The sequence below is a fragment of the Polyodon spathula genome, chromosome 36 (genome assembly GCF_017654505.1).
Source record: "Polyodon spathula isolate WHYD16114869_AA chromosome 36, ASM1765450v1, whole genome shotgun sequence".
Taxonomy (NCBI): Eukaryota; Metazoa; Chordata; class Actinopteri; order Acipenseriformes; family Polyodontidae; genus Polyodon; species Polyodon spathula.
This window is the reverse complement of record NC_054569.1, coordinates 2,860,707-2,885,420: the sequence shown is the minus strand read 5'-3', so window position 1 is coordinate 2,885,420 and position 24,714 is coordinate 2,860,707. Positions and strand designations below refer to the sequence as shown.

At 42.4% G+C, this 24,714-nt stretch overlaps 1 protein-coding gene across 3 annotated transcripts; it reads left to right on the top strand.

Annotated features, from left to right (window-relative positions):
- Positions 1 to 366: 366 nt before the first annotated feature.
- Positions 367 to 23,098, top strand: LOC121303925 (homeobox protein PKNOX2-like). 3 transcript variants are annotated; one of them, XM_041234783.1, is made up of 6 exons: positions 1,947 to 1,965; positions 7,900 to 7,979; positions 11,935 to 12,043; positions 15,907 to 16,043; positions 20,779 to 20,950; positions 22,775 to 23,098. In XM_041234783.1, the coding sequence occupies exons 3-6, from the start codon at positions 11,957 to 11,959 to the stop codon at positions 23,081 to 23,083; spliced, it is 705 nt and encodes a 234-aa protein (XP_041090717.1). In that variant the 5' UTR covers positions 1,947 to 1,965; positions 7,900 to 7,979; positions 11,935 to 11,956; the 3' UTR covers positions 23,084 to 23,098. The 3 variants fall into 3 exon arrangements, with proteins under 3 accessions (XP_041090718.1, XP_041090717.1, XP_041090719.1); XM_041234784.1 differs by lacking the exon at positions 11,935 to 12,043 and having other exon boundaries at positions 367 to 1,965; XM_041234785.1 differs by lacking the exons at positions 1,947 to 1,965; positions 7,900 to 7,979 and adding an exon at positions 14,135 to 14,241 and having other exon boundaries at positions 11,961 to 12,043.
- The last annotated feature ends 1,616 nt before the right edge of the window (positions 23,099 to 24,714 follow it).

The following is a 24,714-nucleotide window of genomic DNA, read 5'->3' as shown; positions in this document are numbered from 1 at the left end:
GTTGCATTTGTTGCTTTGCAACATATTTTACTCAATTGTAAAGGTGAGGGAAGGACAGCTGATAAAGCTAATTATTCTGAAAACATGAAGATCAGCATGACCCTACCCATGAGCGTTCCAATCCATTCCTTTCCAGTTCGCTGCAAACAATGAAAGCTAGAACACTTCGCTTTCATCTCTCCAGCATGACAAGGGTTAGCAGAGCATTTTTTAAAAATAAATAAAGTGAAGCAAAAACTGAAGTTAAGCCAATGGAGGATGCTGTCATTAGTTAAATACCAGCAGCGCTTCCCCCAGCACTCATGCACAGGCCTCCTATTGTAGGAAATTTAAGGAAATTCCAGTCTGTTAAAAAAAAAAAAAAAAAAAGTTTAATTAGGATTTCTAAACTGTAATAGTCTAAGAATCTTTGAGACATTACGAAAGAATTCCAGTCTAAGTTAACCCCAGCGTGTTTCTTCAAAGTGCGTGTGCTAATTTCACCTTCTGAGAGTAAAAAAAAAAAAAAAAATATGCGTTTAACACACAGCTCCTGCTTACTGGCAGATTAGGTTGTTGCAAGAGGTGAAGCAATGGTGTATTGCTTTTAAAAGAACAGATATCCCCAAAAATATTACCCTTAAGGACTGTTATTCATAAAGGCAGACTGGAGGATGTCTCCCATTCGCTTTCCATCCTCTGCCTCGCTGTGCCTCTTCGGTGGAGGGTCAAATCTGGGATAGTTGATAACTCCGTAACCTGATCTGAGCCCAGGACATGGATCAAGCAGATGGCAGCTGAGCGGTGTAGGTGTTTGAAGTCTTTCGAAATTTGGCCAAGATTCAGGCAAAGTGATCTGATAAATAAATAAGAAAAGCATCCTACAATTCCCAGTGTGTAATTCCCACCTGTCCCGAGTGTTTGCGCTGACCAGTTTTTTAAGCGTTTTTTTTTTTTTTTTTTTTGTGATTGTTTACTCCGGTTCATTATTCATAAAAATCAAATCCACCGACTATTCTCCTTAACTATTCTTGCTCTTGATTAGAATCGCTTTGTATATCATTAGCTGTTTCAGCCATCAAGTTCTGGTGATTTTGTTTTAGTTTAGTGCACCCCTGTGACATGTCTTTATAATTAGAGCTGGTGTAACCCTTAACCAACCCTGCCCTCCCCTGCAATGCTCTGCCTCCGCGGATGAGGTATTTCTCACTCATGCATTTCTTTCATTCACTGTTGGAGGACAGGTTAGTGCTTACACTCTGATGTTCCAGCTGTACTTGGACATGTTTTAGAGGAAGGGGTGCATTAAACTTCTGAGGTTAAGGCTGTGATGACAAACAAAATTATGTGCAAAGGGAATTCTACAAAAAGGAGAATACAACAGTTATGAGAACTGTTCTATTTCAAACTACACCATTTTGCTCTCTTAAAGCGCATTCTAATTCTGTACGTTTTCACACTTCAGATGACTTATTTGTTTTCTGAATCCATGTGGGAAGAGAGACCCACATTTTTCCCCTGTGCCCGATTGAATAATTAGACTGGTGAGCAGAGACTGCATCCACGGAATTCATTAAAAAAAGTGAAACACGTTCTCCAACAACGGTTTAAATGCACAGCTGAGACGCTTGACTGCTTGACTTAGTTGCTCAAAGGTCTGTGATCTGAAGTTCAGATGAGTTGTTTTTCTCGTCTTTAGGGGATTTTCATTAGGTGACTCAGTACTGTGATTGCCAAAGAGAAGACCTCCCCCTCATACACATGCCTTTTTCTATGTGCCTTGTGTATGAAGAATGGCTTGCCAAGTGTGAGTAAGCCTGTCTGAAACCGAGGGAAACTGTACATGATTAGAAAACCAGGGGATACAATGCTGTGTCTGTCTGTCTAATAGTGCTGGGCAGTATGCAGTGACAAGGACAGCAGCCGTGTCTCCGGGAAAGGTGCGAGGGGCTGATAGAAGTTTTCTGTAGTTAAAGCAAAGCTGCAGTAAGTAATAAAGCAAAGTGAAAGCATGGCAAAGCATAGAGTTGTGAAGCACAAAGAGGCACAGCTATGGCCAAAAGTTTGGCATCACCTAGAATTTTAGGATTGGGACAATCTTTTATTTAATGTCATGTAATCAAAGAAACTAGAAAATGGGATCGCAAAAGTCTACTGGAAGACCTAATAGTAGCAAAGTATTTCATGTTAGATTTTGTAATTTTTTTTTTGTTTCTTTTTTATTGAGTATATGGGAAAACTATAAAGCGGTATGTAATTCAGAATGTTAAACTTATTCAACAGGTTTCATTAGACTTTGTGAAGCAAAGTGAGTTAATTCTATAGAGTGATGGAATACTTTTGGTCATAGCTACCACAGGCAAAGCATGGGAAGACTGCACGGTTGCTGCAGATTTACTTGTATAAGGGTGGGAGTCTGTTTTATTAGTCTCGCAATTTTGGACTGTCCCGTCATGCTGCTGGTATTGCATTGTTTGAGTTGCTGCTGAACCAAAGTAAAAGAAACGAGTTTCGTGGAAGGTCTCGCCTGTCGGACGTTCCATTTTTCTGCAAGTGGAAATCTCTCTCCGGATTCTCGGTGCAACTGTGTGTGTTAAGTGTGTCGAGGGGCTCAGCCAGACGGCTCCCCTATCAATCACTGCTGCTCTGTGTGCTGTTGAAAAGCGCTCCTGCCGCCCACCCATCCAGCCTGCTGCTTGGGGGAGATCCGATATCTCCACAGTCTAATGCAGTCCAGATGGAGGGCTGCTCCACACTCGCAGGCACTCCGAGATCAGGGTACTAAAGCAGGCTAGCCAGGACCCACGGCCCCACCTTACACATACGAGAAGGGAGAGCTGTACATGAAGAACACACCGTAAATGTGCTGCAGTTATTCCATAAGTGAGTGGAACTGAATTATGGATTGTCTGTGGGCATCCCCACAAATGAAATAACGAACCACAGCACTCTCCGAATGTTCATGGGGTGTTCAGTTTATATGACAGGCACAAAAAGAAAAGAAAATCGAATTTAAAACCTAAGTTAAACATTCTGGGAATTGCTTCCCTTGGAGCGAGTTCTGATATGATACGCATAGAATTCAGTACTGGGAACTCTGAAACCTATTATTTTCTTTCTGGGAAGGCAGCTTCCTGTGCTGTCCTGTGCAGAGTTCATTACTGGGTTCTGTAGCGCCCCCTGCTGTGAAAAGTAAGGTGTGCCAGAGTTCAGGTTAGAGCAGCTGTGAGAACTATAACGTACACAAATATCTTCAAACACAACCCTGTAACCAGGGGAGTTGCGCTGATATTTCATGAGAGAAATTCAGACGTGCGGAGTAAGAATTGAATAGCTCAGTGGTTAGTCATGGGTTTGAGTAGCTTGGCTGTAGTGTAAAAGATAACTGGTTTGAGCAGGTCAGTTATTATAGTACTGGGCTGTAGTGTGAAAGGCAGCGGGTTTGAGTAGCTCAGTGGTTAGAATGCTGAGCTGCAGTGTGGAAGGCAGTGGGTTTGAGTAGCTCAGTGGTTAGAATGCTGAGCTGCAATGTGGAAGGCAGCGGGTTTGAGTAGCTCAGTGGTTAGAATGCTGAGCTGCAGTGTGGAAGGCAGCGGGTTTGAGTAGCTCAGTGGTTAGAATGCTGAGCTGCAATGTGGAAGGCAGCGGGTTTGAGTAGCTCAGTGGTTAGAATGCTGAGCTGCAGTGTGGAAGGCAGCGGGTTTGAGTAGCTCAGTGGTTAGTAATGGGTTTGAACTGTATTAGACAGTGGGCTGCGAGAGAGGTCCTCTCTCTCTCTCTCTCTCTTGCACTCATTCTCTGTGGCATTTCAGAGGAAATTTAATATTGGATTGTTTGGTGTTTCCAAGGATTTCATTCAGCTCGAGTCTCGCTTTAACACAAAGGCAAACATCAGCTGCTGGAGCCAAGAACAGCAAACACTACAGCAAACTCATTTATTTTCCTTTTCATTTCTGGGGTCTCGGCATTTCTAATTTAGTTTTTTGTTTTATTCTTCCTGCATTTTTCGTGTTATAACCAGCTTTGTGGCTCCCACCATCTCTCCCTGCATCCCTCCCTCTCTCCTCCTCTTCCATTGCCATAGAAATCCCGGTGCTGTACGCAATAATAGCGGTGTAATTATGTGTTTGTTGAGAGGAATCATGGGGGGGTTGTAAGAGAGATACCATGATTAAAAAGCCAGTCGGGAATGTGTGTGCGCTCTGCGAGGCTTGCAACTGTCTTTTGAACAAGGGATATCTCTTTTATTTGTATGATCGTCGTTTGTTTGTTTGTTGTTATGTTAAATAAATAGTACCAATTTGAAAGCCACCTTTCTTTTTCAAGGTGTCGCAGGGACCTGACCCTTGTAGAAGTTTGCCACAGTATTTTTGCATGTTGTGTGTGTTTTTTTTTTCACTTTTACTAGTATTATTTTTCTTAGCAGACACCCTTATCCAGGGCAACTTAAAATTGTTACAGAATGTCGCATTGCAGAATGTCGCATTGCAGATATGCTTTTACTGTGCAGTTATCATAGTTTACCCTGGTTTGCCATGTTTATTAATATGCTTTACCATACCTCTCTCTTCTTTTAGAATACTTACCTATGCTTTTACTAGGCTTTATTACACTTCACTTTGATTTTACTGTGGTAACTTTTATAAGGGAAACACAAGGTATCAAAAGCAACTATGAGCAAACGGGTTTTGGTTCTTACAAATAAGAGATACTGTTGCTGATGTGAGTACATGTGGAATTTGTCATATGTTCATGCACAGTAGTGACAGATTAGAGATGTGTTTGTACTGATTGCAAGCTGGTACTAAAATGCCTTACTGAACCCTTGCTTTGTGATTGTGATGCCTATGTTTTATCAAAAATCAGTAATAACCCTTCAAGTCTAAAATACACAGGCAGCTGTACTGCAAATGTTTTTCGTACAAATTGAATTATGGTATTGAAGTTTGGTTTGTACAGCTGGTGTCAGCATGCATTTCATTATGACAGCATAGGAGTATAAATCACTTTGGACTAGTGTCATGTACTTCGTTAGAGTTCAATTATCTGAGTCCCTATTTCACTACATTTTAAGCATTGCCACTAGTGGAAAAATAATACTAATATACACATATGCAGTGTTCCAGTGTGAAGTTAGCAGTATCTCTCTATCTCTCTATCTATCTACCTATCTGTTGCCCAGGTTGTTACAAGGTTAAACCAGGAAAGATAAAATATAACAATCTAATATAATCCAGATAAAATAGGTGTGGGCCTGCTAAAATAAATGAATAAACCCCTACCCAGACATTTATCATTCTATTGTCTTATTAAAAAGAATTTGCAGCCTGAATTTCTGAGAATTCCTGCAGCAGGAAATTACATCCATAGGAGCTGATTGTTAAAGGGCACATAAATCCTATGGAACTGGTGCTGTGGAGATGTGAATGTTTTTTACAGCTTGTCTCTTCTGAATTAATTACCGGCAGTCCTGGTGTAAAGCCTGGCGTACTGCATATTAGTGTTTTTACACAACAGCAGGGAATTGGGACAAACGACTGTGCAGAGCAACTATACAGTAATCCTGGCTGTCCTGAGTTCTAACCAGTAAATCACAAGACTTTCAAGTTAGCACAGCTCTAACCACTAGACCACACTGCCTCCCAGTCCCTCATAATAAACCACAAGACCACACTGCCTCCCAGTCCCTCATAATAAACCACAAGACCACACTGCCTCCCAGTCTCTTAGCTCTAACAACTAGACCACACTGCCTCCCAGTCCTTCATATTAAACCACAAGACCACACTGCCTCCCTGTCTCTTAGCTCTAACAGCTAGACCACACTGCCTCCCAGTCTCTCATAATAAACCACAAGACCACACTGCCTCCCAGTCTCTCAGCTCTAACAGCTAGACCACACTGCCTCCCAGTCTCTCAGCTCTAACCACTAGACCACACTGCCTCCCAGTCTCTCAGCTCTAACAGCTAGACCACACTGCCTCCCAGTCTCTTAGCTCTAACAACTAGACCACACTGCCTCCCAGTCTCTCATATTAAACCACAAGACCACACTGCCTCCCAGTCTCTCAGCTCTAACAGCTAGACCACACTGCCTCCCAGTCTCTCAGCTCTAACAACTAAACCACACTGCCTCCCAGTCCCTCAGGTCTAGCCACTACACCATACTACCTTCCAGTCCCTCAGCTCTAACCACTAGACCACACTGCTTCCCACTCCCTCATATCTAAGCACTGCCCTCCCATCATTAGAAATCTGCTGACAGTCAGCCAGCACATTTGTCTCTGAATTGCTAATCCTTCTTCTCGTTAACCCCCTGCTGAGATCCTCAAATATTCATTTTGCTGTTTGCAAAGATGAACCAAAACCTCTGCATTCAATATGCTGCATTCATCATCCTGCATAGTGCCTGCGGGGCACAGCAACGCCCTCTCTGGTGACCCAGGGCCTGGCATTGCCACCTCTGCCAAAACTGTTCTATGTCCGCTAATAAGTAGGGGGGAAAGGGAGTTGGGGGGGGGGAGGGTCTACACCTTCAATTGCACTTTCTGATTACCACAACCACCGATATCCTCATAGTCACAGCAGTGCTTTGCATCTGCTGGTATGCGGGACCACAGCGCCCACTTCTGGCTGAAATTTGCTGTGGCACTCTTGACCCTGTTCTCTAAGCTTCTAATCACCGCAGTAAGTTATCTGTCGTAATTGCGGTGGCGGCCGGCATTAATGCTGCAAGCTTTCTGTATACTGTAAACTCCCGCCTTAGCATTCAGAAAGCAGTTAAAGGATTAGAGATTACTGTGCACTTAAAAAATGATCACATTTAGTATGTGTTTAGCATGCATGCAGAAATTCTGTGCCAGTATGCAGCACAGATGCAAGCTTCACTGGGCATTTCTCATACTTGAGATTACGTTTTCGAGATGTCGGCACATTCACTTTCCTGCAGCCGGCAGATATAAAGAACAACGTACTGTACATTTTACCTGAGGATACTGCGCCTGTCAAGCTGCTTTTATAATTGTGTAATTTAAAAATACATAGCCACTCCAATTTAATAAATACATGCATTTGAATATTATCATAGGAGCAGCAGCGGTTGCTGTGGAATTCATATGCTATGGATTCAAGGTCACACTTTATAATAATAACCGTGATTCTATAAACATTTTAGCGGAGTAAATGATATTCCATTGAAACTGTTGCAAATTCACTGGAATCTAACCAGATAACATGAATCGATTTGCATCCGTTCAAGCCAGCTTGTTACCAGATTGGCCTCTCGCTTAACCAAGAGTGGTAGTGTCTGAAGAATCTGCATGTTGAGTAACGGTCGAATGACGAGAGCGCTGGGAGAGAGCGCTGGAGACGAGAGGTTGAGGACCGGTTGCTGAGGCTCTGGCTCAGGTTAATGAGGAGCTAGGGGAGATGGGTCCAGATTCTACGAGCTCCCCGCACCTCCAAGGCGCAATCTGGCCAGCAAGTGACACTTGACCAAGGGGAGCCCTGCTGAGGAGCTGCCTCTCCTCTTCCCACTGGACCTTCTTTTGTAGTGATATACTTTGAGTTTGTTCGGGCCGTGTTTTCAAAGTGTTTACTCCAGCCTTTTAATTAACTCCTGAATTAATTTTACAAAACTGGAACCAAGGAACTGAGTTCTACATGACGGGTTCTCTTAATTAAAGAGTGGAGGAAATAGCCCTTAGTCTGTCAGATTTTAATGAGCCACAGAGACCGAATCCTACTGTCTGTCTGTTCCCAGGACAGTTTTAGTAAAGTACATGGCTGTATTTAGTGATTTGTAAAGCTGATAGACTAACAATATTGGAGACAATGTGTAGAAGCCGTCTGTCTGTACACAGGTAAAGGAAGTGTGCTATGCTGTATTGATGTTCCTCTCTGTGTTCCTCTTTTCTCTAGCGAGAGACCCTTGGTTCCTGTTTCATAGGTGTGGGAGACACTGCAGCCCAGAGTCAGTGGAACTGCAGCTCCAATACACAGTAAGATCAAATGAAATATACAACATTTTGCTGGGTTTAATGTGCATGCTCTAAACAAATTAGACTACACCTTACCACGTTTTTACCCAGGCTTTGCATGAAGTAAAACCATGCTTCCTGTGCTTTAGCATCCATTTACTGTGCCTGTGTTATCCCCCTGCCGTTACCATACTTCACGTTATGTTGTATCATTGTGTTACCCTGTGCTTTACCATGCATCTGCCTTGCTTAGCAAAGCTTTTGCCATTTGAGCCCTATTTTTTCTGAGGTGCTGACCGCTGAAACGTAGTTAAGGCAGAACTTTAGGAGCAGATCAACATTTTGGGAAAATGAATTAATCAGTACCTACCTATAGCTTCAGGGCATATTTTCAAAGTCTTTCCCCCCAGTTAAAGCAGAAAATGCCAACTACAAAACTAGGACCAAACAAGCAAGTCCATAAAATTCAAGGTCCCTGAAACCCTTTCTCGGGTTGTTTTTATTTCTCAGTTTTGAATGTGAAATTGTCTTGCATTATTAAGATCTGCCACGGTTTCCATCGTTAACTCCGACCCGAACTCACAAGGTCCATTCCATTCTTGCCCTTGACTTCCAGTCTGGGTTTATATTCCTTTGGCTGGTTTAATGAAGGAATTAATGGTTGGAATAAAGACCCGGACTGGAGTGGAACTGTCTGGGCTGTGTATTGCAGGTGTGTCACTTTTTTACCCGTACACTTATAATAAATGGAGAAGAGAAGAAGCGAATGGAAGACAGAGAGTCTCGGCTCTATCAATGTGACTCCACGGCGACTGTATAAATCTTCCCTAGTTATCAGTGGAGGCTGGCCTAACAAGCAAGGTCAGAGGTCCCGTCAGCACTTATTGATGGCAAGTTTAGCCAATGGGTGAGGGCTAGCAGGGCTAGGAAGGGGAAAGGGATCGATTCTAACCCTAATTACTGAGCACAAAGTACGGACACCTTTGGCACAATACTCTGCTCTGTGCTCCAGCGAAAAGAAAATGGCACAGTTTCAAATCTACACAAATGCCTGGGTATTGAATTGGTGGCGGATTACATTGTTCTGACTTCCTAGAAGGGGCTGTGCAGCTACAGCTTCTCATTACTGGCATGTGTAGAAGGACGAGGCACTTAAGCTGACAGAGAGCATCATATTCACCCACCAGGCAGCATTAAGGACAAATTCCCAAAAGATAACCCCTTACAAGGGGAGTGTATCTGACCATCATTTTCTAATTCTTATTTGACGGATGTGACAAACCTATTGTAACCACTGTAGTTGAAACAAGAAGATTTGTATTATATTCAGTATATAAGATTGCATTAAAACCGGTCTTTGTGTTTTGCCAGCTGAACCTTTTTATTTTCACTCTCATTAAGACTATACAACATCGCTGTAAAGCACAATACAGTAATGAGTCATTCTAACTCCCTGTGCTTTAACTTCTTCTCACCACTTACTCACAGTATAGTATTTCTCCTGGGAGAGACTTTAGAAGCCTCATAAAAAAATACAATGCAATAATTGGCAGAAATTTATTTTTAGCTCCATTAATTAATATGTAATTTTGCCTTGAATTAGCGAGTAGTAACCTGTTTCGTCGATTCGGAGATGCTAATGTGTAGTTTGATTATGTGGAAGACTTTGGGAAAGGTTTCTCGTAGAACATTTGACAAGTAATTGTAGGAGTTTCGTTTTATTATTTCTACATATCTCTCAATTCAATGAGAGAGAGAGACAGACTTTATTGCTTTATTAAGTGTGATTTATAATGAATGATTCATCTATTAATCTACCTGTCTAGCACTGTATATGTGTGTATGTGTGTGTGTGTGTGTGTATATATATATATATATATATAAATTCAAAGGTAAAGCTTTCACAGACGTTTTTACTAGTGCCTTCTCGAAGAAAAGTGGACCTGACTTTATCATCTTGAGTTTATTTCAGTCTTACCTTTTTATCAAAGTGAAGTACAACCAGGGAAACTGTGATAAAGCCATTTTATTATAAAGTTACTGTACATGTATGGGGGAAATGTGTAAACTGCAAGTTTTCTATAGGGAATTCATTGATTCTACCTCTTTTATTTGAACGACCTGCTCCTGTCTGTACCACGTTAACCCTGTTTCCAGATGGGATTCAAGACAATGTCAAAACGTCAAGGCATAAAAAGCTCATAACTGTTTTTGTATTGTTGACATAGACTGTGTCTGTGTGCTGCGGAGGTGAGAGTAGAATGATTTTAAACACTTCTTTAATGGCTGTCTGACAGCTGTAGACAGCTGTCCTGCTGGGGAGGTGAGAGATCAGTGGGATTAGGGTTTGGTTTCCTGAGAGGGAAGGTAAAACTGTCCCGGGAGAGGCGTGATATTAGGAAAGGTTTATATTGAGACCACTGGACTGCCAAAGAGACCCTGTCCCCCAAGCGAAGTCAAACATTTAGTTTATAAGTGGGTCTTCAACGAAAACACCATCTCAGCAAAACAAATGCAAGTAAAAACAAGTCGTTTATTACTCATTTCAAAGCATTAACATTGTTCTTTTTTGATAACTTCATTTATTTGCTTGTTTGTTTTTCAGCAGTTTTTCTTGCCACTTATTTATTATATATAAAAGTGTGTTTCCTCGTTTTAAAAATCTACTGCAGCATACCACGGTCAAAGTTAAGTGCTACAAGACCAAATAAAGCACAAGAGAGCAGGATAAAGCACAGAATTATGGTACACAACTATAGTGAACCATGGCCAAATGATGCTTGCATCCCTGTGCAGATTTACTATGGTAAATATTTTAAAGAGTTACCAGAATAAGCTGTAAAGATGCCCCATCACTTATAGAAGTGTTCATGAAAAACCATTTTACTACCCTGAAGAATCCTATCAGAACCATTAGCGGACCGCAATGTAACCAACACCCACCCCCTCACCCAACCACATTTTAAAAACAAACTGAAATGAGATGCAAAGAAGGGGGGCTGATTAAAGGAAACGGGAACGCAGCCAGTTGCATTGCCTGAGAGCGGGCTCCTGAGACTTCCCGAAGCCAGACTCCCAGGAGAAGGGAGGGGAGACAGCGGCCCCCGCACCAGGAATGTCTCACCTGATCTCCCCAGAGGGAGAGACGCCGCTGGGCGAATTATTTCCGCGATGGATTTAACTGGAGCACATCCCACTGGGAGCGCCCTCCGCCTCACCAAATGTCAATTAGCTGAATGACAACAACTTTAATGAGCTCTTTGATTTTAAAGCCTTGTGTTCTAATCTCGCAGCCACTCTCAGGCACACCAAGTAGCTTCAGTAGAGTCTGGCTTAATCTAGAGGCTTTGAATCTAGATATCTAGTCTGGCTCTGTCTGGCTACCTACCCGACTGTATGTTTATCCTTTTAAGCAATAACTATCAGGATAAATCTCGGCTGGATTTTTTGGGAGAATTTTACAGCACCAGAGAATCCAAATGGATTGTACCAACCACTTACTTTTAGGGGTGATCTCGGGATAGCCAGGGTTATGTGGGTGATTCTCCAGTCCCTTAAAAAAAATCCAGCTGTTGCCTATCCCTGTGCAGCTTGATCAAATCGGTCAACTAATGCATCTGAATTTATATTTAAGCCCTTTTTATAGCGACATTGCAAGAGCACTTATTGATCCCTGTAGTTACTGATCATTGCCTTTGCACTTACAGCCCACTGTTACTGTTGATAAATTCTTTGATTCTAGCGAGATACCGGAGCGGTATATATGACTGTATATGGAGATTGATGGAATAGTGCTATTGTTTGAATAAAATAATACAATGTTTCTATACAGGGAAAGGTGCAATTCAAATTGACCACCCAGCCTGTACTTTCACTGCAGTTAAACCAGGATGCCTAAAAGGCTTTAAACATCCCTTTTTATTAAACGCTGTGGCACTGTTCAGCCAACCTGTGACCACTCCTCTGCTTTCTGCAGGCTCTAGATGTGAAGCTATCCCATGATGCAACATGTGTCCCCAGCACCAGCACTGACAATGATGGCCACACAGAGCGTCCCACCCCCATCGTACCAGGAGAGCCAACAGGTGAGAGTGCCACCTTCAGACCTGGGGGTTGAAAGTGCTGCTGTGATCTTCAACGCAATACATGTGTGGTTTAAGCTATTGGTAGAACCGTGGATGTTTTGAACAAGGAAGATAAAAACTGATAAGGAATTACCGTACCATGTTACCATAGAAGTACCAGTGTACAACCGTGTCAGGGTCACTGTACAATGCCCATTCCAAATCCGTTGTACTACCATTGCCGGTAACACTGTGGTCTGCTAATGGTTCTTCACAATAGTATGGTGGTCTAATAATGGTCTCCCAATGCATAGACACTGACTTTGTTGGTCACCTCTCTAGGTAAAGGAGCACACACATCGTTAAATCACAAGCCAACGATGAGGTTTAGACATTTTTGCAGATCAAGCATGTGTAAAATAAAATGGAAACGCAGCATAATGCAGCATAGCCTGTCTGGAAAGGGTTCACGCATTGTGTTGCCGTATTTGAGCGCAGCGTTTTCGATGAGCAGGGCTTGCAGGCAGAACTCCTTTCCCAGAGTGTGAGCGAAAGGAGGGTGCCGCAGCGCGGTCGGCTAGCACACAGAGAACCGTCTCCCTCCGCTAAGGAGGTTAGTGCTGGGGGGGGAGTAAAATCTCAGGCCGCGGGAGTACAAAGTAATGCAGATGAGGGGTAGTTAAGTGTGAAGAACCTAATTTAGTTCCCATTTAGAGATGGGATTAAGTGCTCTCCAAGGGGGCGCGGGGGGTCTAGTTTCCTCAAGCTTGTCACTGCGGAGGCAGAAACCATCCCTGAATGAGAATGAGGAGGTGGGGCGCCTCTATACCAGCTCCTTAGTTCTAACCATTATGCCACACTGCCTCCCAGTTCCTTAGCTCTAACCACTCCGCCGTAGTACTCCCCAGTCCTTCAGCTCTAACTACTTGGCCGTACTGACTCCCAGTAGAAGCTTGCTCTGCTTCTGCGTCTGTGGTTCCTCCCTGGGTGGGTTATGCAGTGTGGTGGCTGCTGAGGCTCTGGACCCGAGATGTGCTGCATGTCAGAGCAGCGAGTCCTGGGCCGGTGGGGAATACCTTCCTTCTGAAGCATCCTTCATCTGTCAGGGGTCATTCATGCGACTTACACAGAACTGAATTGACTACTTCTACTTAAAAAAAAAAAATAGGCATTGTCAGATCATAAAGTACTTTAGGTCCAGCTCAAGGGATACATGTGTCCAATTTTAATAATGAAGGAAAGGCTCGGTTGGAACAAAGACTTGAAGAGACCTCCAGAGCCATACAGAATAATATCACACAAATCCACCTGTCGGGAAAAGAATCCTCTTTAAGAAGACCACCTTTTGGCTCTTTTTCTGTAAATGGCTTCATGCCTTGACGAGAGTGAACTCGAATCACACTGGTTCTTGCTGCCTTGAGTTTTTTTTTTTTTTTTTTTTTTTTACAAGAGATATGCAAAACAATACTGCGGCTGAAAGATACTTCCCTTTTTCAGGTGTAAATATTTCACATCAGTGCTTCAATGGGACTCCCATTAACCAGGGAACCCGTTAGTGTAAATAAAATCCTGTGTATGATCGTGTTTGATTTTGACAGTGTAACAGAGTGTATGCCTCTCCTGTTACAATAGCAACGACTTTAGGGTTGCAGGAGCTTAATTAGACACATCTGAGGCTAATTTGAGGCCAGGGGCTCAGGTGTACCTAATTAAGCATGCACAGTAGTCACTTCCAGAATGGCTCTGTCTGTTTTCAGGTTTCATGAAAAAATTTAAAATAACAAAGGCTGCCGTTTGTAACCATTTGAATTCAGTGCCCTCATTAGCAAAGATCTATATATATATATATATATATATATATATATATATATATATATATATATATATATATATATATATATATATATATATATATATATATATATATATATATAAAATAAATAAATAAATACTGTATTTTACGAATGGTCACACCTGAAAACGAGTGTTCCTAATTGGGGTAGACTTATCCAAAAGAGTGGCGGAAAGAATGGTGACTCATCCAGACAACCTGAAAATTGAAATGGATGGCTCAATTATCACTGTAAATGAAATAAATCTCGTTCTAATTAGGCTGTGATCAATCTTATTCAAACCTGGACCTGCACCTTTTAAATAGAAGGCTACAGTACATGACCTTACTTTACCGGGCTGGGGAAATGCGAGAAGACACAGACTGAGTGAGTTAATTACTTAAATAATTAAGACATGACATTAACAAATTGATTAAGAAATGAATTAATAGCACATGCCTCCTAATAATTACACTGCTAACTTAAAAAAGGTGCCAAATTGCTAATGAATTCCAATACATTATGATAGAAACAACAGCTATTTGAATCTATTTCCCTATCCAAACTATTTAAATAATTGTCAATCTCTTGCCGGTCATGCATTATACAGTATAGGCTGTGTGATTGGAGTATATCTAATACTTGTATGTAAAAGTATATCTCTATAGAAAAGTGTAATATATGCACCTAATGATATCATTAATATATTAGTCATAAACTGCACTAAACAAAACTATTTAAATTGGTATTTCAGGTTTTATTTATATAATTTCTCACCTGCCGTTCAAAACCCTCCTTTCTGTATTTATAGGCCGGTAGAAATAATGTTTTTTGTTTATTTTTTGACCGGTTGTTTATTTTTTAATTTTTTTTTTTTTTTTTTTAATCCCTTTTTTTTTTTAATCCCTGTCTTCTGTTAACTTGCGATAAAGAACCAACCTTAATCTTTAATAATAGCCGGGCAAGGGGTGGCATCTTTCTTAATCTTTAATAATAGCCGGGCAGGGGGTGGCATCTTTCTTAATCTTTAATAATAGCCGGGCAAGGGGTGGCATCTTTCTTAATCTTTAATAATAGCCGGGCAGGGGGTGGCATCTTTCTTAATCTTTAATAATAGCCGGGCAGGGGGTGGCATCTTTCTTAATCTTTAATAATAGCCGGGCAGGGGGTGGCATCTTTCTTAATCTTTAATAATAGCCGGGCAGGGGGTGGCATCTTTCTTAATCTTTAATAATAGCCGGGCAGGGGGTGGCATCTTTCTTAATCTTTAATAATAGCCGGGCAGGGGGTGGCATCTTTCTTAATCTTTAATAATAGCCGGGCAGGGGGTGGCATCTTTCTTAATCTTTAATAATAGCCGGGCAGGGGGTGGCATCTTTCTTAATCTTTAATAATAGCCGGGCAGGGGGTGGCATCTTTCTTAATCTTTAATAATAGCCGGGCAGGGGGTGGCATCTTTCTTAATCTTTAATAATAGCCGGGCAGGGGGTGGCATCTTTCTTAATCTTTAATAATAGCCGGGCAGGGGGTGGCATCTTTCTTAATATTTAATAATAGCCGGGCAGGGGGTGGCATCTTTCTAGGCAGTGCCAGTTGACATCAGAAACCACAAGCGATTCCAGGAGGAGGGGAGAGGGGGTGCTGTGCGGTCAAGCCTAATGGAATGGAGGCGATGAGGTGTTGGTATCCTTGATTAGGCCTTAATGCTCGTCTATAGTTGACTATACAGTCTGCTCTTCGCTGTAAGTACTGATGCTTGACCACAGCTCCTCTCTATAGGATCCAAGATCAAACTTTAGCAATGCTGTGGCTTTAGCAATAACATTTCTTGAGGTTGGAATGTCCTGCATTATATTTAGACAGCGATAGCAAAGCAAAGGGCTTAGTCACCCATCACTTGGCATTAATGTTTTAGATGTCTGAGCCACTCTCACAGCATGTATGTAAGCTGACAGACCTGGAAGCTTCATGCTGCAGAAAGCAGGGTGGGCTCTTATACTCCCTGCACAGGAGTGAGATACTTCAAGCATGTCTTTATTTCATCTCTTCCAGATGACAGGCACCACTCAGCAGACCTCCAAGTCCCAGCCGGTCCATATCCCAGCATCCTCGGCAGCAGGGACGACCCCCGTCAGTGTGACCCTTGACCCCCAGGCACAGCTGGAGTCGGACAAGCGCGCCGTGTACCGGTAGGGAGAGAACTAAGTGCTTTCATTCCGGTTAAATTGATGTAGTTAAGTTATTCTGTCTGACTGATGTATCCGCTCTGCTTTTGTGTTCAATACCCTCGATGCTTAACATGCCATGGCTCAAACTAGTCTGGTTATAAGACACCATCGTCAGAACAGAACAAGTTCAGTTTAGACAATTACAGGTTCAGTGCTTGACTCAGCACCCTGGCTTATCTGTGCTCTTCTCGCTCCATCGGCTGCTCTGTGTCCTGCTTGCTTCCCTGTCTGTTCTCTACAAGACTCACTCCCCTCTGGCTGCTCTGTGCTCGACGGTGTCCCTTGGGTTCTGGCTCATCTCTTGAGGGGAGAATTGTGAAGGCCTCGCAAAGCCTGGGGCAGAATTTCTAAGCTCCTGTGAGAGATGTACCTCACTTTTGATGTGAGCAGCCAGCCTGAAGGCTGCCGCGGGTGGTTAGAAACACAACCTTGATAATGCTCCCCTCACCCCCCCCTTCCCTTCCCTTCCCTTCCCTTCCCTCGTTCTTTTCCATCTCTGCCTTTCCTTACATAGAAAGAAGGAATGGATTCAATGTTCCTATGCTTTTATCACTGAAGTATTTGGCTTCAGTGAACGTCGAGTGAATGACAGCACTGGAGACTGGAGTCCTGTCTCTGCCAGGACTGCGCGATAACAACACTGGGCCTGTAGCTCAGTCGCCCTGTATAACTTTTACACATTGGTCATTTTCAATTGTAATATTTTACATATAGGTTGAGAGAAAATGGCGCTGGTCTTTTATTTTTATTATTTTTTTTTTACCGCTAATCATTTTTCAGTACGATAAATAATCAAGACTAAACAAATTCCAGATAATATCTCGATAATCAATTACCGTTCCAGCCTACTCTATGCTGTACCGTACTGCCCTGTGGATAGACTGTACGCAGACAGACAGAATGGCAGAGTCTCCACTGTTGTCAGCACCACACCCCCCATGGCCTTGAAGGTTACTTGGCGGGGCACAAACTTATGATTTAGTCACAACTTTCCAGTGTTCTTTCAACACTAATATCAGACACCACAGGGGATTTCTGATTTCACTGTGTGTGTGTGTGTGTATGTGTAATAGATCACGGGTAGCTGTAATGCACCATAAAGTCTGTTTACATTAACTGCTGTGAAGCCATTTTAATAATTTGTTCAAAAACACCCTGGCTATCTGAGAGCCATTTTCACACAGGGCTGAGAATGATGCTTCGGAATGGGAAGAGAACATCATTTGCGTAAGTTAAAAGTAGAAAGTACAATAAACAAATATGATGGCTCTTGTGATTAATTAACCTTGAAGTCAATGAGAGAGGAGGCTGGCATCTCCGTTCCAAAGAGGACCAGACAGAAGAGCAGGATGCATGCGGTATGCAAAGTCAGTTCGCACCCAGAACTTCATATCAGCCACCACTGAGCAACACTAAGAGGTTGAGTAGATGCACGTTTCAACATGTCCAGACACCCAGAAATAACTGTTTCTGAAGAGCTCGTTCAGTTTTTCAGTTTTTATGGTTTTGTTAATATAAAAAATGCATCAATTTTCAACCAAATTTAGGTTATAAAAGGCAGCAAATGACTCTTTATCTAGGATAAGATAAGTAATTTTTTAAAAACATTATTACAAAAACTTGATCATTATGAAACTTTTTCAACTGTTAAAATAAATAAATAAATAAAATAATTATAATAATCTTAAAAATCTCTGTAGAGAAAACACTGAGCCTGTATCTTTTATTGCCATCAAAGAAAATAATCTGCCTGTAGTCCCGTAGCATCACGTTCAAAGCTGTGCATCAACAAAAAAAGGGTATCGTTTGAGCTGAAAGTACCTCAACAGATAAGATGTGCAATCTGGCAGAAGCGTATGAACTGCTTTGGTTATCCTTGAATTATAGATTCCAGTCCCCAATAATTCTGCTTTCTGATTGGCTGACTGATGTTTTCCAGCCTATCACTGCCTGCTTTTACCAGTAGTGTAGTCGAGGGTAAATGCAGGTAAATAGAGCTCACACAGGCTTCATTTGGGGAATATGGAGTTTACCCACGTTTAAGGAATAAAGGGTTTACTCACCCCCAGTCTAAGCAGATCCTGGCTATATCAAGAGTTAAAGCCAAGGCATATTTCTGTTTATTATAGAAAGCGACTCAGGTGCATTTAATGATGGGCAGAATCTCTTAACACACAATTCTGCAGGTAATCCACTAAGGGCATCTCTGCCACTACCCAGCCTGTTACCAACAAGGTTTGTTTACCCTGGCTTCTACATTCCTTTTGTGGATCATTGTACCTGCTTGAACTGACCACTGCAAAGACCGATGGCCTTTGAACCCAACCTGCCACTTCATCACTATCAAAGTCTGGCAAACACAGATGGGAAGGAAGCACGCTTTGTGAAGCGGCTGTAAGATACAAATGAGAATCCATGCCCCAGTTTCCTCAATCCTGCAATGTTTCAAAGGCATTCAATTCAGCATAATATTTTATTAAAAAGAAGAACAAAAGAAGGATTTGATCACCTGCTCTGAGCTCATCCATTCCCCCTCTTCCTCCTTCTCTCCTGCAAATCCTTTTGTTTTTTTATTGCCGTCCCTAACTGCCCCCCTGTCGGCTCTAACCAGCAATCTGTTTCATTCCTCCGCAGTGCAGATGTACACTCCACTGCTGCAGGATCTCCAGTAAGCATCACAGACTGGTTTATGCTGATCTACGCAGGGATTCCGCAAAAAAAAAAAAAATCCAGACATCATTTGTATTGTACCTGAAAACTGAAAACGCCATACTCAAAAAATGTGTGCGTATGTGTGCTAAGTTCAGGGTTTCCTTCTTGAGAAAGCACACTTAAGTGAGCACTAAGTACCCAGTACTACGCAATATAGAGCTCTTTACTACAGTACTGCTTTTTCATCTCTCCGGCTCTCAAGTGAATAGATAAATAGAGGCTTTACATTTTCAATGGTTTGGTCAACACGTTTTCAAAGGTTAACAGATTAGTTTCGCCCTTGTCCCTCATGAGACCTCTCATATCTGGAAATTTGCATGGATTTAAAGTAAGGTCAGAGAGAGACAGAGAGAGAGTAAGCGAGCAGTTCTGAACTCCCTCCCCCTGGCAATATTGGTAGCATTATTAGTTCCTGGTAATTTAGTATCCTCCCCCCAGAACCGTACCCTTCATCCATGACTCCTAATTGATGAAAATGGCACAAGGCATCTGTTAAGACACAGAGGGAGAGAGAGAGATGGAGTGGTTGAAGGATACAGGCAAACGATTTACTGGAATGAATCTAAAAAACAGATTAAACGCTATGAACCCTTATTAACCTTGACATTATAACTGAATCCCTCATTTTTAACAGCTGTTTTTAATACTGAAATAGCTGAAATGTTAAGTCGGCATTCACACACGAAATATTATTAATAATAATTTAAAAATCCCTTTTGTTCTTATGTCTGAAATTGCATGATTTGTAAGTACCGGTAAACCAGGTGTTTGAGCGTATGCCTTTCTCAGGTTGATCGCTTGCTGTTATGGGTAAGTAATAAACACACACAGATTGGTTAAGCATGGCCAATCTGTTGGGGTAAAGCTGCACAATTTCAGAGCAAACTTACCATGATGAACTTTTCTATGGGATTAACTGTTCTCCAGCTTTCGATTTGTAAGAGAGAAAGGCAGGGGGGACAAGAGAGTGAGACAGCGAGGGCTTGTATGTCCTAATCTCCGAGCTGGCGGAGAGGAATTTGGCTTTCTCAGCCCCAGGATAGCCCCTGTGGGATTGCGGATAGCTGCGGAGCCAGGCTGATTTGCTATTCCGCTCACGGGCACTAAAGAGAGCTGCATTAAATTGGGATCGGGTAGATTAAAGTCTAATATACCCGCCTATTAAAGGCTGCAAATGAGAGCGATGGGTTACCAGCACTCTGACTGTGTGTGTGTGTGTGTGTGTGTGTGTGTGTGTGGAGGGGAGCACACAGCTTTAAAATTGAGACCCAGAGTTGCACAGTAAGAGTTTTTGTTTTTGCAGATTGTAACCCTTTTCTTTTTTTTTGATTGGGTGGCAATGACTTTGAACACCAACCTCACACCTTAATGAATTGTATAGAATCTCTTTATGGGGGAGTTTATAGTTTACAGCCACTGTGATTAGGTACCGCTGTATGAAGGTGTAGTCAGCCAAACTGCGGTAATAGCATGGTGAAGTTAGTAAAACACGTTAAACACATGTTAAACATGGGCAGACACTGGGAATAGCACAGCAGCATGCTTAACCATGGTAAGGAGTATTAAATGCACAGTGTATGAGGAGAAATGCATGATAAGCTGCTTGCAAATATACACTACTATGGAAAGATATGTCTGTATTATCTAACTGCAAAAATCAATTCCATACAGTATGTTTAACATTGGTTTTAAATGTTTCCCTCGCTGTTAACATTCTGGCAATAAATTGTACATGTACTATACTTTTACTGTATAGGGACTTTACTAATTCAGTATTTCACTCTTTTGTTTGTATAAGACAGATAGGGAATTATCAAGGTATAAGAATTGCACCTGTCTTTTTTTGCACTTGTATTTTGTTTCTTCTAGTTTTTTTTATATTAAGCCCTGTTGAGTGGTTTGCAGATATTGGTGCAACGTGGCCGTGGAGCTCACCGTAGCCTCTCCACTGACCTTGCCTTTTCTCTCTGTCTCTCTCTCTCAGGCACCCCCTGTTCCCGCTGCTGGCTCTGCTCTTTGAGAAGTGTGAACAGGCCACGCAGGGCTCGGAGTGCATCACCTCGGCCAGCTTCGACGTGGACATCGAGAACTTCGTCCACCAGCAGGAGCAAGACCACAAGCCCTTCTTCAGCGAGGACCCCGAGCTCGATAACCTGGTCAGTAAAGAGATGCTTACTGTGCTTGGTTTAACTCACGGTCCTGGAGGGCCATTCCACTCCAGGTTTCACAGGTAAAATTAGATGAGCGACTTCAGGGTCTGGCTGGAGGTTTAATTGTTTCAGTGAAACAATTTAGAACACGGTTGGAGCAAAGACCAGGAATGGAAGGAACAGCTTTGGCCACCCCTGAGTTTAAGTGATTTCCAAAGATACCCTTGCGTTTTTAATTTAAATCTCTTCACGAGTTCTACAAATTAGGTGCGTCCACTTGACAGTAATCAATAAATTGTAGCATTTTGGATGTCCGCACTCATCCACAAGATGAGATTGTCTCTTTATTGTTTATTCTTTATTCATTGATTATGAATAAAGTGGCCCTCAAAATAATGCCATGTGGTTGTCCTATGCCTCCACAAGCTCATTCTCACAGCACCCCCTGCTGGGGGACGGACGGGGGATGGACACCCTTCATGCGTCTCCCCTCCGGACAGTGCGAAGCTGCATTGCTGGGCTGAGTTGATGAGGAGCAGCTTTATTTATCCTAGGCTGCACTAATCCCAGCTAATATCATCAGCGGCGCACTCTGGCATAAAGGGGACTGAAAGGCCAGAGGTATTAGTTGTCATTAAGGAGCTCTCTGTCTCTCTCTTTCTCTCTCGCTCTCCTCTCCCTCCGCTTGCCTGCCTGGCAGTCAGCTGTAATTAGAAATTAGGGGGGAAAAAAAGGTCGGTGCTCATCGTTATGGGCTCGCTCGGCCGGCAAGTGGCACGTAGTCAATTAATCCTGCATCTGTGTGTTTTACGAGGCATTGGTCACGAGTGGGCCTCGTGTGTCGTAACTCTTCAGCGGGACAGTTATACTGCACACCCTGCCGCCAAGAGAGCTGGCATAGGGCCCTGAGTAAATGAGCTGAGCTAATGGCAGATTTATCCCATCCTTGGTGCAGAAGTTCAGTTCCGCCCATTCCTGTGCCCTTGAGTGCTGACTTTCCGAGAGAGAGAGAGAGGTCGACGAGCAAGCTGGCTTAAAAAATTAGCTTCTCCGTTTTGAATGCCTGGGCTCAAATCCCACTCAAGCCCCAAGTTAACTGATTTTGCTGGACTTAACCAGGCTAAAATAACTGAATCTCTTCGTTTTGATATGAAAAAGATGTGTTAGGGCTGAATGGCAATGTAACATGCATGGCAATGGTGTACTGCTGACAGCTGAATCTGAGTATTAGCAAATCAAGAACAGAAAGTAGACGGCACTTCTTTCACCCAGAGAGTAATAGGTGAGGTTACACTAGGGTCCATAAAGAAACAGTTAGATACTGCCCAGGTGCTATCCAATTTCACTTGTGTGGTTCTTATTATTATTATTATTATTATTATTATTATTATTATTATTATTATTATTATTATTATTATTATTATTATTTTATTTCTTAGCAGACACCCTTATCCAGGGCGAAATTACGGTTGTCACAAAATATCACAAAGTGTCACATTACAAAATGTCACATTCCACAATATCACATTACAAAATGTCACAGATAAGTTATAAAGTACATTAAAATCAGTAGAAAGTAAGATCAGATACAAATGTGAGCAGAATAAAGAATACAGTAAATAATTACATTTAAGAGCGAATTCGACTAAGCGCAATAAACTTATAGTAAAAATATTTGCTTCTAAGGGTAAATTCCATTAAGAGCAGGTAGCGAGTACGATAAATGGATAAGAACAATTTAGCAATTACAGAAAACCTGAATGCAGATATCTTTGAAGAGTAAAGCCAAGTACAGAAGATAGTTGTGCATGTGGCTGTCCCTCTCGCTAGATGGTGAAGGCGATCCAGGTGCTGCGTATCCACCTGCTGGAGCTGGAGAAGGTGAATGAGCTCTGCAAGGACTTCTGTAACCGCTACATCACCTGCCTCAAGACCAAGATGCACAGCGACAACCTGCTGAGGAGCGACCTGTCGGGACCCTACTCCCCGACGCACACCACCCTCAGCTTGCAGCAGGTCAGGCATTCACGGCCTTCACTGCTCATTAGTAAGGCTGGATTTATTGCACCGCTGTCACAGATTTCCATTCAATTTACCCACTGCCGTGAAATATGTGGTTTATGTGAAACAAATGTGTGACAACGCAATTTATTTTTTTCTGCTTCATTACATATTCTGTTTGATCATGAGATATCTTGAAATGCCTATTTTCAGGCCCTGAAATGCTGTTAAATAAACCATACAGGGAAGGTATCGATTGGGTAGGATTGTGCAATCTGAAAGGCTTCAATCAGAGCACGAGATGATTAGTCAGCAAGATGGGTAGAACCTTCAACATCCACACTCTCTTCTGCTCAAATCTACATGAGCTGCCTGGGCATTCTGGGAGCTGGAGTCTTTTTCCCCCAGTATATTTCTATAGGAGTCTGTGGAATTTTTTTCACTATAGGACTACACTCTTGATTTAGATAACTGGAAAACCTGCAGGACATCAAATGCATCACTTTTTCTGTGATTTTTTGTGGGGTTGGGGGCTCAGAAAAAGGACACATTAGAATTGCCAGACAAGCAGCCTCTTTGTAGTTTATTAGTTTTTTTTTTTCTCTCTTGCTGTGCGTTTCCATGGCTACCAGGCACGTCCAAGGCGATTAGTGAGAAAAGGAGGGAGAAAGAGGGGGAGAGAAATGGTTAAGGCAATCAGAGAGAGGAATAACTGAGAGGAAACGATGAGTGGAAAGAAGACAGGTAGATATAATCTGATAGATAGATATATAGATAGAGAGGGAAAGAAAGCTAGACAGACTGCTGGCATTCAAGGAGGAATCGGAGAGGGGGAGGGAAGAGAGCGAGAGAGGGAGAAGTGGAAAACGGGTCTCGATGCCCCGACAAATTGAGATGCACGTTTTATTTTTAATCCGTAATTTTCCAGAAAATAACGAGGAGGAAGCTAATGAGATGGAAATCCTGCCTGCTGCCTGTCTGCCTAGCGCAAGGGTTTTTTTTTTTTTTTTTTTTTTTTTTTCTTTATCTTTCTGTAAGGCTGAGATAATTAGAATGCATAGCGACAATGAGGAGCGGGCTGATTTGAGACGTGGAGGTCGAGTACAAATTAAACATTTTAAAAATAACTTGCCAGGGTGGGGTTTTTTTTTCGTTATTTTTCTTTTCGGCTAGCCTGTGTCATCCTCAACCTTCTTCTATATATTTATACACACACACACATCATTAACGATCCTCAACTCCCAGTGACTCCTATCAGTGAAATATATGCGTCATGTACAAGGTTGTTCTGGTAAAACACTTTGCACCCGAGGTAGTCTGGTTTACAGTTACTATGCTCACCTCACTATTGTTTAATTGTTAGGATCCGGAGATCATACAGTAACACAGCACTACTGGTTTGCAGTGAAACATTCCCGGAGTGCATGCAGGCTCCATCAGCCAGACGACCGATCGCTCTCCTGTCCTCAGTCATGCCCTGCCCTCCTTTCTCATTGTAAAAGCACTATTGCATTCCCTCTCGGATTCTACCAGCTGTCCTCGTGTTGATTTAAGAGCCATTAAAGTCACACAGTGGAGCTCCCTTGACTAATGTTAAGGCTGACAAAGGTGATGATTGCTCGGCGTGAGGTCTGTATCTGTAAGACAGCTAAAAGGTCCCTGCCCCTGTGTATCTGTGGCTAAGCGATTAAGAGCTTTCCTGGAAGCTGAAGTATATCCATTCACAAGATCCTCGGTCTTTCTTATGCCACCTGCTATACAGCAATATA

Bases quoted from the DNA above. Each gene is read 5' to 3' on its own strand.
- LOC121303925 (XM_041234783.1), top strand. From the start codon at position 11,957: ATGATGCAACATGTGTCCCCAGCACCAGCACTGACAATGATGGCCACA. The intron at 12,044-15,906 runs GTGAGAGTGCCA...CATCTCTTCCAG, and splicing joins CGTACCAGGAGAGCCAACAG to ATGACAGGCACCACTCAGCA. The intron at 20,951-22,774 runs GTCAGTAAAGAG...CCCTCTCGCTAG, and splicing joins ACCCCGAGCTCGATAACCTG to ATGGTGAAGGCGATCCAGGT.